Source organism: Chroicocephalus ridibundus, chromosome 8, assembly GCF_963924245.1.
Source record: "Chroicocephalus ridibundus chromosome 8, bChrRid1.1, whole genome shotgun sequence".
In the NCBI taxonomy this organism is placed as follows: Eukaryota; Metazoa; Chordata; class Aves; order Charadriiformes; family Laridae; genus Chroicocephalus; species Chroicocephalus ridibundus.
This window is the reverse complement of record NC_086291.1, coordinates 246,653-258,390: the sequence shown is the minus strand read 5'-3', so window position 1 is coordinate 258,390 and position 11,738 is coordinate 246,653. Positions and strand designations below refer to the sequence as shown.

At 42.9% G+C, this 11,738-nt stretch overlaps 1 protein-coding gene across 2 annotated transcripts in view; it reads right to left on the bottom strand.

Moving 5' to 3' along the window:
• Positions 1–4,827: 4,827 nt before the first annotated feature.
• The window catches only part of SLC44A5 (solute carrier family 44 member 5), an 88,647-nt gene continuing 81,736 nt past the window's right edge, over positions 4,828–11,738 (bottom strand). For both annotated transcript variants that reach the window (XM_063343581.1, XM_063343580.1), the window contains exons 19-22: positions 10,478–10,548; positions 9,018–9,106; positions 8,321–8,405; positions 4,828–7,171 (exon numbers count right to left, since the gene is read on the bottom strand). In XM_063343581.1, coding sequence (XP_063199651.1) covers positions 7,059–7,171; positions 8,321–8,405; positions 9,018–9,106; positions 10,478–10,548 — 358 coding nt within the window. In that variant the 3' untranslated portion in view covers positions 4,828–7,058. The remainder of the gene's footprint in view (positions 7,172–8,320; positions 8,406–9,017; positions 9,107–10,477; positions 10,549–11,738) is intronic.

Below are 11,738 nucleotides of genomic sequence, written 5' to 3'. Positions count from 1 at the left end.
TGATATTGTCCTTTAACATACACAGCGCTCTGCCATTATTGTTGTTGTTTATTGCAATGGCGAGAATTGAGCTTTGCAGAACAAAAAAGCATGCAGGTTTTGCTTGCCAAATTTGCGTCCGATCAAACATTAAAAAAAAAAAAAGAAAGAAAAAAATATGCTTTCACGAGGTTTTACTGTAAAAGAGCAGTGTCTCAGCTCTTCCAAGCAGCTGTTCTCTCCCAGGCCAGTACCGCTGCCTGTGCCGCATGGCCCCTGGCAGCCCAAGGAACACCCGTGTCCCTCTGAGGATCGCTTTACAGCTCACCTTTCACTGTTTAGTTTGGGATGAAATTTCCCACATGTAAGACTTCCGGGCTGAGCCATTCTCCTCCCTGTACGTGTTTGCCTTGTCACAACTCTACATTGTCACCCCTCCCGGGACACGGCAGAGCTGTGCAGGTACCACCGCCCGCAGCGGACAGGCAGCACAAACCCACCAACACTGAGGGTGTTTAACCCTCCCCAAGAAATACTGTCCTATGGTGTAAGCCTGATAACACTGGCCATTTTCCCTTAATACATGCTGCAACTCTGAATGCAGAGCTCCTGCGTGCCCCGTGAGCGTGAGTGCACCGATGTGCTGTTCAGCCAGCGGATCCCAGCCATCCAGCCCTACTGTCCCCAGTGAAGCTTTTCCAGCTGTCACCTCCTCCCACCACTGGTCCCACCCTGCCCAAGATGACAGCAATGCCCAAAACTGTTGGCGTCACAGCTTTTTCTGGTAATTCAAAAACTTTATCTCAAGGTTGCATTGCAGCGACGGCTGAATGCCAGAAGCATCCTCGAACAAGGCTCCCCACATACGGAACGACTCACAACACACAATACCTTCGCGACTGCCCTCCAGCCCGTTCTCCCTTTGTCCTGCCTCCACAGAACTGCTCCAGAGCTGCCTCTGCTGAAACCCACCCGCATCTCTGGAAAGATTTTGCATTGGTTTTGGTTGTTTTCTTTTTTTTTTTTCCCCTCATCAGCCAGAAAAACATACTGCAGGCAGTTGCTGTCCCCTACTTGTCACATGGGCCAGTGGCCAGACCAGAACTCTGGCCTGATCCCGCTCCAGCCGTGATTTCAGCGTTTCCCAGGAAAGCTGAGTCAACCCGCGGTGTGCAGGGAAAGTTTTGTTGCCCTCGCACGAAGACGGCAGAAAAATATGGCTTTTAGCGAGTCTCCTAAAATCAAAAAGAGATTTCCACTGAATTCCAAGGTGTGAATTTGGCTGATTTAAAATACACCTTGGGTATAAGAAGATCTCAAAACAAGTTCAGTCCAAAAAGTCATGTTTTATTACCTCATGAAGTTCAACCAAGTCAAGTGCAAGGTCCTGCACGTGCGCCAGGGCAATCCCAAGTACAAATCCAGGCTGGGCAGAAAATGGATTGAGAGCAGCCCCGAGGAGAAGGACCTGGGGGTGTTGGTGGACAAGAAGCTCCACACACCCCAGCAATGTGCACTGGCAGTCCAGAAACCCCCCCGCAGCCTGGGCTGCATCCCCAGCAGCGTGGGCAGCAGGGCGAGGGGGGGATTCTGCCCCTCTGCTCCGCTCTGTGAGACCCCCCTGCAGCGCTGCCTCCAGCCCTGGGGCACCAACAGCAGAAGGACACGGAGCTGTTGGAGCGGGGCCAGAGGAGGCCCCGGAGATGCTGGGAGGGCTGGAGCCCCTCTGCTGGGAGGACGGGCTGAGAGAGCTGGGGGTGTGAAACACTGGCCCAGGTTGCCCAGAGAAGCTGTGGCTGCCCCATCCCTGGAGGGGTTCAAGACCAGGTTGGCCGGGGCTTGGAGCAACCTGGGCTGGTGGGAGGTGTCCCTGCCCAGGGCAGGGGGTGCCACTGGGTGGGCTTTATGGTCCCTTCCAACCCAAACCATTCTGTGATTCTGTGATTATTACGTTTAATTGTGTTTATTATTACATTTATTATTTATAACAGCCTGCCCTCTACTGCCCTGCGCTGCCCCACACCCTATTGCCCTGGGCTGGGGGGGATCCTGAGGTGGGGGGGGAATCACAGGGCCAGGGGGGATCCTGGCCTGGTGGAGGCTCCATGCAGCCGCAGCGGCCTGGGCCTGGTGCGTCGCTCATCACAGACACGTGCACCCGGTTTGGTATCGAAATCTTTATTAGAACAATCCCCAAGAGCTGCAAAACAGTGAAGTAACAACAAAATTAAATATTAAACACTTTAGTTATCAAAGATATTTAAACAGTACGTTCCTATTTCTGCATAGCAGAAGCAAACAGGTTTTAGAGCTCAAATGGTCATGCTCGTGTTAATTTGGTTTGGTAAGATAGTAATATAACCTTAATAATCACATTAATGAAACAGTAACCTCCCTTCCATCTCTTAAACCTTAAAGAGCCTTTTTTCTGATTTTACAACTCACTATTTGGGACAAGTACATGTGGGCTTTTTGTAGCATAGGGTAACAGACAATTTTAATATTAGTAGCACTAGTGTTACTTAAACATGAAGAAACAGTTATCTTTCTAATTTGATTACATCGTAATACAAATTACATATTACCTCGAAAACCATTGCCTGTATCAAAAGTTAAAAAATTTAGAATAATTTATAAAACATTTCCAGAATATCAAATTATCAGTCTTGAAATGAAGAATGAACTCTATGCTTATGAACATGCAAATAGGTGTATTACAGTAATATACTATGTATTTGCTAGCTTTTTTCCTTCTGTTTTAAGTAGCAAGAGCCCAGTTCTCCCCGCAGTTACACCGGTGCAAGAAGTACGATCGTTGTAACTGGAAGAAGAACAGGCCCTATGCAGAAGTTCACTACGCCATAAATTAAAGCTATAAAAAAAATAATCTAGTACTAAAAATGGAACAGTCTTGCATTGCTTTTATTTCATTATTTGCAACACCACAATTGTCATGTTTTCTCCCAGACCCCACAGGCTACTTTCATCATCCGACAACAGCAAGAGGGAAATTGCGTGCGCCGCACTGTGCAGTTCAAACACATCTGGCAGCTTGTCTACCATTCATTTTACAGCAGCTGATTTGAAATAAAGAGAGTATTGTTTTTCCTATCTAGCCTTTTCTGGTTTATAGTCTACACGGTGTGAATAAACTTCAAAACATAAGCCAGGTACAGCAATAGCCAGTAAGGCACTTTGTCAGGGAGGACACGGCTGTCCGGGCTGAGCAACTGGCCAAAGGGAGACATTCCACATTTCCGAACACAGTCAGTCTATTCTTCATAATCCATCTCTGATAACCCAGTTTCAGAAGAACACTTACTGACTGTCCCAGAATCAGCTTGACATTGCGTCCGCCAAAATCTTTTTTCCTGTTCTACAGCAGAACATGCAACAGTAAAATATTTCATACTTTTAAATCCTAATGTTCAAAAGACCATTCAGCATCCTCGTAACACCCAAGAGCCAGCTTCTGAATCATATTTGGAAAAAAACCAAAACCCTCAGCATAAGAAATGATCCCATCTTTCTTGTTTCTTTGTTTTGTTTCTGGGGTCACTTTTTTCCTTTTCTTTTTTTCATTTTTTTTCTTTTTTTTTTTTTTTTTTTTACAAAATTTGAAGGCTTGACATTAAAACTTTGGTCTAAAACATCCATTAATATGCTGTAGGGAGACACAATGCATCCAACCAGAACTAAACCAAACGTGATTGCGTGGATGTGGTAATGGGTGTTTTCTGCTGTTTCTTGGTTTCTACATTCTGCATGTTCAGGATCCTCTAAAGAGCCCTTTCTGTCAGGTAGAAGGGTCTTTCTGCAGAGCCACCCTGCCCTCCCGGCACCTCTCACGGAGGTGCTCACTTCCAGCGTCCCTCACCCCCCCAGCACGGGACAACCATTGGCCCCTTGTCCCTTCTGTCACTGGCACGGACTACCACCCGCCGGTTGTCCCGCCTGTCCCCAGGCCATCCTGTGCTGCCTGGAACGGGTGGGAATTTGGTCCCCCACTCCCGCGGGCTCAGGAGCAAAGCACGTGTGACAGATTTTAGTATGTTATAGATATGACATATTTTACCGTGTCATAGATGGCCGCATGTTCCACTCCCTAAAGTGAAGAATGGAATTTTAAATTTTTATATTAAACCAAGCAACAAAATAAATGTCCAAATCCCTAAACGTCGCTACTGGTACCTCCTCTGTGGTGTAAGTCTGCAGACTCCGGCCCACAGGATTAGTTAGGAACCATTATAAGTTAGTCTTAAAATATTTTAAGTGATTCTTTCCCAAGTAAATACTTGCATTAATTTCTACTTAATTCATTAATAGCAATTTGTTTTTTAAAAGCCAATTTTAATATTAAATCATTATGATTTATTTGTTCAATTTATCGATCACAAAATCTACATGGTATTGCTTTGTATTTTCACAGTTGTCATAATTATATCCTTAAGAAAATGGCTTTTAAATTTTCTCCTCAGAAATGATGATCACTTACATTCTAAATAATTTCACAAAATAGTGAGTGGAGCAAATTTATACATATATATATATATTTACTGTATATAAATAATAATACAATTTAAAACTTTCACTTTTAGAAATTCCTTTAGTAAATGCATAGGTTTGTTACAAAAGTCTTCTAATCAAATAACTGTATACTATTTCTATTGTGTTTTATTCCTAGTAAAATCTATGGTTACATTCATATGATAAAAAAAGCACGCTGTATTCAGAAATACGCTTTTTCAGTTGAGCTCCCAGTAAGACACTCAAGTCCAGTAGAAATACAGATTAACTCAATGCAGTTTCTTTAGCTGCAAACTAATCACACAGTGGTATGTTTTTAAAAAAAAAAAAGCTTTAGCACATGGACTGTAATCAGACCAGCAGCTTTTTTGATCACAGAATGGCGACACAAACCCCAAAAAGTTACTGCCTTAACTCTCAGAAGAGATCAGAATAATGGGGGCTTGTATATTCAATGCCATGCCCACAGTGAGAAAAGAAGGACGATGGTGATGAAAAACTTCACCAGCCAAGAGTCTGATTTTTCTTCCGAAGGTGGGTTTCTCAGCCCTTTCTGAAAGTCAGGTTTCCTCTGGGGTATCTCACGAGGGTTTATCAAAAACTGAAGCTGCCCACAATCAGTGGTTAGGTTTGACGCTGTACGCCCTTGTTTTAGATTATTTGAATCCTAAACTGAACCACTCACTCCTGCCTCCGGGGAAAGGGCTGCGGTGCCTGCTGGGTGACAGCGAATGTGTGCGAGTGTCCTGTCACCTGCCCTCAGCTCCCAGGACTTCAAGATCCCACCGTGCCCATGACTGCAGGCACAAGGGTGGTGACCCCTTGTGCATCAAGGTGACCCCAGAGCTGTTGCCTGAAGGACAGTGTTTCTGCCTCTCTAGTACAGTCATCACAAACTGGAGCCCTAAGTTGGAGAGCAAAATCACTTTGGCATGTGGATCATCAGTAAATTTTCCCCAGAAACTTGCATTCAGATCATCTGGAAAAGAATTTGCCTTTCTCTTTGAGAGACCAACAGACTCCTGGAGCTAGAAGAGTATTTCCAGGCACTGAGCTCCTGCAGCAGGTCTGGCAGAGGTCTGGCACGTGCCACTCCTGGGAAGCGGACAGTAATGGAACACCTTGCTCAGTGCGGTGGAATCCATGAAAACTAGGGGCAGGCCTCAGTATGGCTGGGTCCTTGGGCATCCATGAGACTAATAAATTAAAACCTTTTCAGCTCAGCTCATGGCACTACCAGACTTGAGAAGTACTCGTGTGTAAGAGTTTCTCCATGAGCAGAGCTGTTGCTCACCTCAGTGACAGCTCTGCTCATGGGAGGGCCACAAAACTGAACAGAATGTTAATGTAGTTTCTAACAATAGATTTTGTACTAATCACTGGGCAAATTCAATAATCAAAAAGCAAACTAAATCTTTAGGAGCATCTTTCAGTAACTAAATAATTCATCCTGCATCATGAGAAGACTCAAGTTCAGTGTCTTAACGCCTTTCTGCGTGAGCCACGGGGAGCCTGGAGACCCGCAGAAAGAGCAGAGCTGGCCTCAGGCCCGCACGGTCAGTGCCACGCTGGCTAAGCAGCCCTTCCGAGCTGGAAGCATTCCTTGTGCGCGTATATGGCAAAGACTTTCTTCCAAGGAAAAAAAGACTGCATTTGGTTTTCCTTTCAATGAAGCTCAACTTCCTCATAATGTAGAACACAATCAGAGACTCGTCAGAGACAGGGGGATATTAACACAAGTGCATCTCACTTAGACATCAGCTAAAAACGATACATTCACCATCTTGTACCAGATGAAACCTCATTTGTGTGAACCACAAATCACTTCAAGTGCAGTGGGACCTTCTCTCGGTCGCATCATCTTTTAAGCACAACTCACAGAAAATGTCACTTTAAGCAGTATCAACTATTGTCTTCTCTGACTGCCGCCTTTGGGACCTGCAGGTACCACCATTTCTTAAAAGACGCAGTTGTGGGTGTGATTAAAATATCACTACATTTTTCAGTGTAGGGAATCATTAATGCATGTATAATCACAGTTTAAATAGCTGGGAACCAGCTCGTACAAAAAAATACAATCATAGCACCATATTTACAAATTTAGTACCATCTCCTGGTTAACTAGAGAGTCTCAAACTATCTTTTTATGGCTAATTAGGTTATATGTTAGTGCTTTCAAAAAATCGCCTGAATTTCTTTTACAAATATACACTTATAAAAAGAAACATTATCAAAACTGCTGTCATCTAAGGCAGCAACTTGTGTTACAAAAGTTATTAAAACATCATTATAGGCTTAAAAAAGCTTCAAATTTACATTTTCCTTTTCACAGGCACTCTATAAACTAAAACGTGGCCTTGTTTTCACAGCTGTTAGTTTAAGCATTTAAACTAGTTAAATGTTACCAATGTTGCTCATTTTTTTAGATATAAGCAAAAGGAAAAAAGAATCACCCATTAACCAGAAGCATCATTTACAGTTTTTACTTTTGCCTATTTTATACATGTTTTGCTTAGAAGTGACACTGTTTTGATGTTGAGGTTTAGTGTCTGTTATCCCACTGCCTTCTTAGGGCTTAGTTCCTTCTTCCCTAGAATTCGGTGAAGGCTAGCTGACATGAAGTAGGGTTTTGCTGTAGATCCATCATTTCTTTCCAGGTCTTCACCTGAATTTACGCAGCAAAAGCAGCCAAAAAGAGCCAACAGCAGTACACCCACACAGAGAATTGAAGAAAGGAGAGAGAGCAAAAAACTCAACATTAAAAAAACAAACCTCAATCAAGGCAATTTAGCTGTATTGTTAAGTTGATGAAGGACACGACAAAATTCCTATTTTCTCAAACCAGAAGAGGTTTTACACAAAGCAGAGACCCAAACATCTAGCCATTTTTAAATGCCAGCAATACATCCTTTTTATGCTCCAGCATTTTGGTTTGGCAATATAGGTGGGAATTTTCAGAAACGCTCATGCCTCCACCGAAGCCTGGCATTTTGACTACTGCTTGCTAGAAAATTTGTCCCAAAGAGAGCTGTGGATTTAAGCACTTCTTAAAACTGGACCATTTTTCACTAGTAGTACTCCGGTATTCCCTTAGCATCATCAAATAATTCACCAGCTGCAAGAACAATCACTGCCACGTAGCTTCTACTGGGACCTACCTGAATAACTATCATTGTAGAAAAATTGTATCTTTATTTCTTTAGTTCAGTAAATCTAGCAAATGGAATGTATTTTGTAATAAGTACATTGTCTTCTTACAATCATGTCCTAATTTGAGACCAACAGATTTCTTTTGGGACTCCAGTATTCTCTCACTGGGCACACGGAAGAGCAGACCCCTTGAGAGTGCCCATGATGGCCTGCCAGTGGGGGGTCCAAGGGACAGATAGTTTTTTAAATGGTATTTTACACAATTTTGGAGGTAATTCACCATAATATTTTGTTCAGGGCTACTGAGTTGAAAACAAAGGACCACCTATATACCAAAGAATAACTTTGTTATTAACAAGAGGTTTGAGCGAATCATTGCTGTACAGGGCTCTTTGCAAAGCACCCAGACGCAAACTGAAAAACAAAAGCCAGCTATCCCCATGAGCCTTACAGCTACCCTCCAATACCTAAACTAATTAAATTTGAATATTAAAACTCTTCTGCACTGCAGAATGCATGAAGGAGCCAATCTGAAACGCAGAAGCGGTTTGTTTTTCAGTGTCTGCTAGCACGTCACCAGAATTCTGTACGGAACAGACAGGGTGGTTTTCTACTCCTCTTCCTGTAACTTGCAGGTATTAGTGAACGAGAACGCAGTACTTACAAAAGCAGAGGAAGAGCGTGTCAACACACATTGCATAGACGCTGAAGAACCCATGTGCAACTAGGTAGGAGCCAATAATGACCGTCTACAACAAAAAAAAACCAACACCAAAACCACAATAAACCCCCAAATTTAGTTTGGCACCAATATGGCAGTGTTAAGTCAAAAGCCTAGTCTGCTAAGCAAATTTGGGAGGATTTAATGGCAGCTCTGTAGCTCTACCAAAGGTTACTGCTGCTGTGGAAAGGGATCAGGGGTTCAGGATACCGTACCCTCACATACAGTAGCCACTTGTTTTCCTGCTGCCAAACTGGAGCCACATCAACTCCCATAGACAATACATGCCAAGAATATTCTGAACTCCTTCAAGATTATTCTAAAGAACTACTCATCCTGGAGATGTTCTGGAGTGGGGGGTGGGGGGGGGTGGGGCTACAAAAGGAGCGAGACGCATCCCAAGTCCCTTCCATTAGGAGCCACACTGTCACCAGGGCCTCACCACCCGCCTTTGCTATAAGTCTGAGCAAAGCAGATGTGACACCTGATTCTTCTGAAGGTGCAGTCACTGCGGTGCCGCTTCTGCCCGAAGGACTGGAGTCCTCCCTGCAGGGGACAGCGTGCCACCGAGCGGGTGACAGAAGCTGTCACCACACCATGCCCTGAGCACCTCTACCTGGAGATCTGACAGTTGCCTTACCAACAAAGGTACCCAGTAGTAATTCAACATCGGTGCTTCCTGGGCAAAGATGGGTATTCTCTGCGTGAAGAAGAAGAACGCAAGAACGCCTGCAAGAAGCAGAGAAGATGAGTTGATTCCTATGCAAACTCTGGTTTCCCAACACCTACAGAATGGATGAGACAAAACAGACAACAGACCCAAGGCTGGTTTAAATAAGAGTTTGTAAACAATTAATTCCTCAACGCTAATTATCTGCTGGATCTATATTCTGACAGAAGAGATATTCACGGGCCCAGAGAGACTTTAATGAAATGGTTTGTTTCATCACTCTACTGGATTTAATAGCAAAATTAATAAATAATGATAAACAAGACAATGACATGGGATAGCAAAGACCATTGGGTGGATCTTTTCTAAAATAAAAAAAGAGTGAGAAAAATTCTATTGCTTTAAATCTTATTGCCTGAAGAAATACTTAACTATTTTGGAATAAAAGGAGAAATAGCAGTGCTAGTGATAAGCATGACGATAAGTTTAGAACAGACGAATGCATCTACAATGGAAATTACCCAAAGAATTTATTCTCAAAGAGAACTGAGACATTAATTAATTTCAGTATTTCATGGCTTAAATTTCAGGGAATGTTTCAAATCAAATTTGCTACCCCAGTTTGAAGGTGATTCTAACTGTAGAATGACAAAATATTTTATATCTGCTAATGGTACTAATTTTCAACTTTTGATCAAAATATAATTCATTAGTAATCTAAAATATACAGAATACAAAATACGGTTATTTGTAAAACAATGTTTGAAACTGCTGTGACAATTTAGAAAAACCATAAGGGAATACCGGCAACTTGAATTTCTGAAAGTCCTTCATTTTAGAAAAAAATCACTTTTCTGTCACAGAAAAACATGAATAATATATTTTGATATTTACTGATAACTAAGAAAACCCTATAATGATATTAGAAATATTCTATTTCTTTTACTATAGCTTATAGCTATAATGGGCTTGAACACAGCAGCGCTTCAGGCCCACCTCCTGCAGCCCTGTACCACCTCCCATTGTACGCACGCTGTCTGCTACCAGCTGAATCTCATTTGCAGTTTTGTTCAGTTCTTATGAAAGGAGAACTGACTGTGGCTGATGCACTGGATGTGAAATTGGTTTGATCCAGCTATGATGCTTTGGCTACAGAAGTCCTTGCGCCAGCAACACATGCAAGAGCAGTAAAAGCAACTATGGAAAAGATGACGTCAACAACACACCAGGGCAGGGGGATAAGGGGAAAAAATTAAAAAAAAAAAAAATTTAGTTCAAACATGCGAATCCTAGAAACACGGGAACAGCTTCCCAAATAGTCAGACCAATAAGAACATCCAGCCATTAACTAAGCATATGTCAATATGGCGGGCATACTCGTAGGTGCCAGAAAACAGAACGTACCGTTTAGAAGAAATCAATTAGCTTACCTACACCACCAGCAACGAGAATTTTCCCCAGGAATAAAAGGAAGTCTGTAACTTTGTCCAGAACTGCAACTCTGTTCAGCAAAGGACAAATGATACGTAACCATCACAAACCAGACATTTGTATTCTTTCTCCTTAAATCTATGGATAATTGACAAAACATGACCAGGAAGCTCTCTTCTGCTGGTTTCACAGGCTGACCATACAACAACGCAGGAAGGCAACACTGAGATGGGCTTTGCTACAGCCTAATCCCATGGGGCAAAAAAGCACCGAGCCCCTTGTTGAGTTAAGCCCTGAGCAGCAACTCTACTACAGCGCCTGAAGGCTGTTTATTGCTCTTGCTGGTTAAAAAAACAAAAAACAAAAACATCAAAATATTTTTGTTTCAGCCTTTCTGCAAGGGTCACAGATAAGCCAGCCCAGAAGAGGCAAAGTACACACCAAACCAAAAAGCAATGTTTGTGTAGATTGCAGGTAGGTCTTCTTTTCACTTGCTCCTACCTGGCCACATTTCATGACCTCATAACATGCCAAATCTACTATTTTAAGATCTGATGGTACAACACTGAAGGCAGGGAGACAATCACAGATGAATGAATGACGGCCGACAGAAAAATTCACAATAAATCCACAGCCCTCATTGAAAGCAACAGCAGGGAGTTTCTGCTCGAAATCCTGCCAGTCTGTCTTATCAGAAACTGCAGGTAAATAATGGGACGGAAAATGCGCTTTGTATCACCAGCCTCCTGACAGCACCGAAGGCTACGGATATGGTAACAGACAGCACTGACTACCATGAAAGACAAACATTAAGAAATATTAAAGAGAACAAATCATCATTAACCTGTCAGAATTCAGAATTAGCAAAATACACAAGATAAAAAAAATCTCCATTTGAAACAATTAAATTATATGCCTGGCTTTTAGCTATTGCTCTTTCTGATTAAAAGCAAAAGCAGAAAGGACAGTGAGGTGATGTTCTGAAAGCAAACGGAGGCAGCTTCACCTTCCCGTTCCACCAACACTGCATGGTGCGGCCACCACCGCACCGGTACTAACGCAGGGCAACAGGCAGAACTCCTCCGTCTCCAGTCCTCCCCTCTTCTTTCTTAAGCATCGCTTCCTTTTTCCTGCCTTTCAGCCTCCCCCTCCATTCCTCTCCTCCTCCCAGTCCTTCACTTAATAATTTAAACCACCTAACCAGTTTTACTGTGTCTCCTGCTTGGTAATTAGGTTGTCTGCTATTGCACCAACATGGCC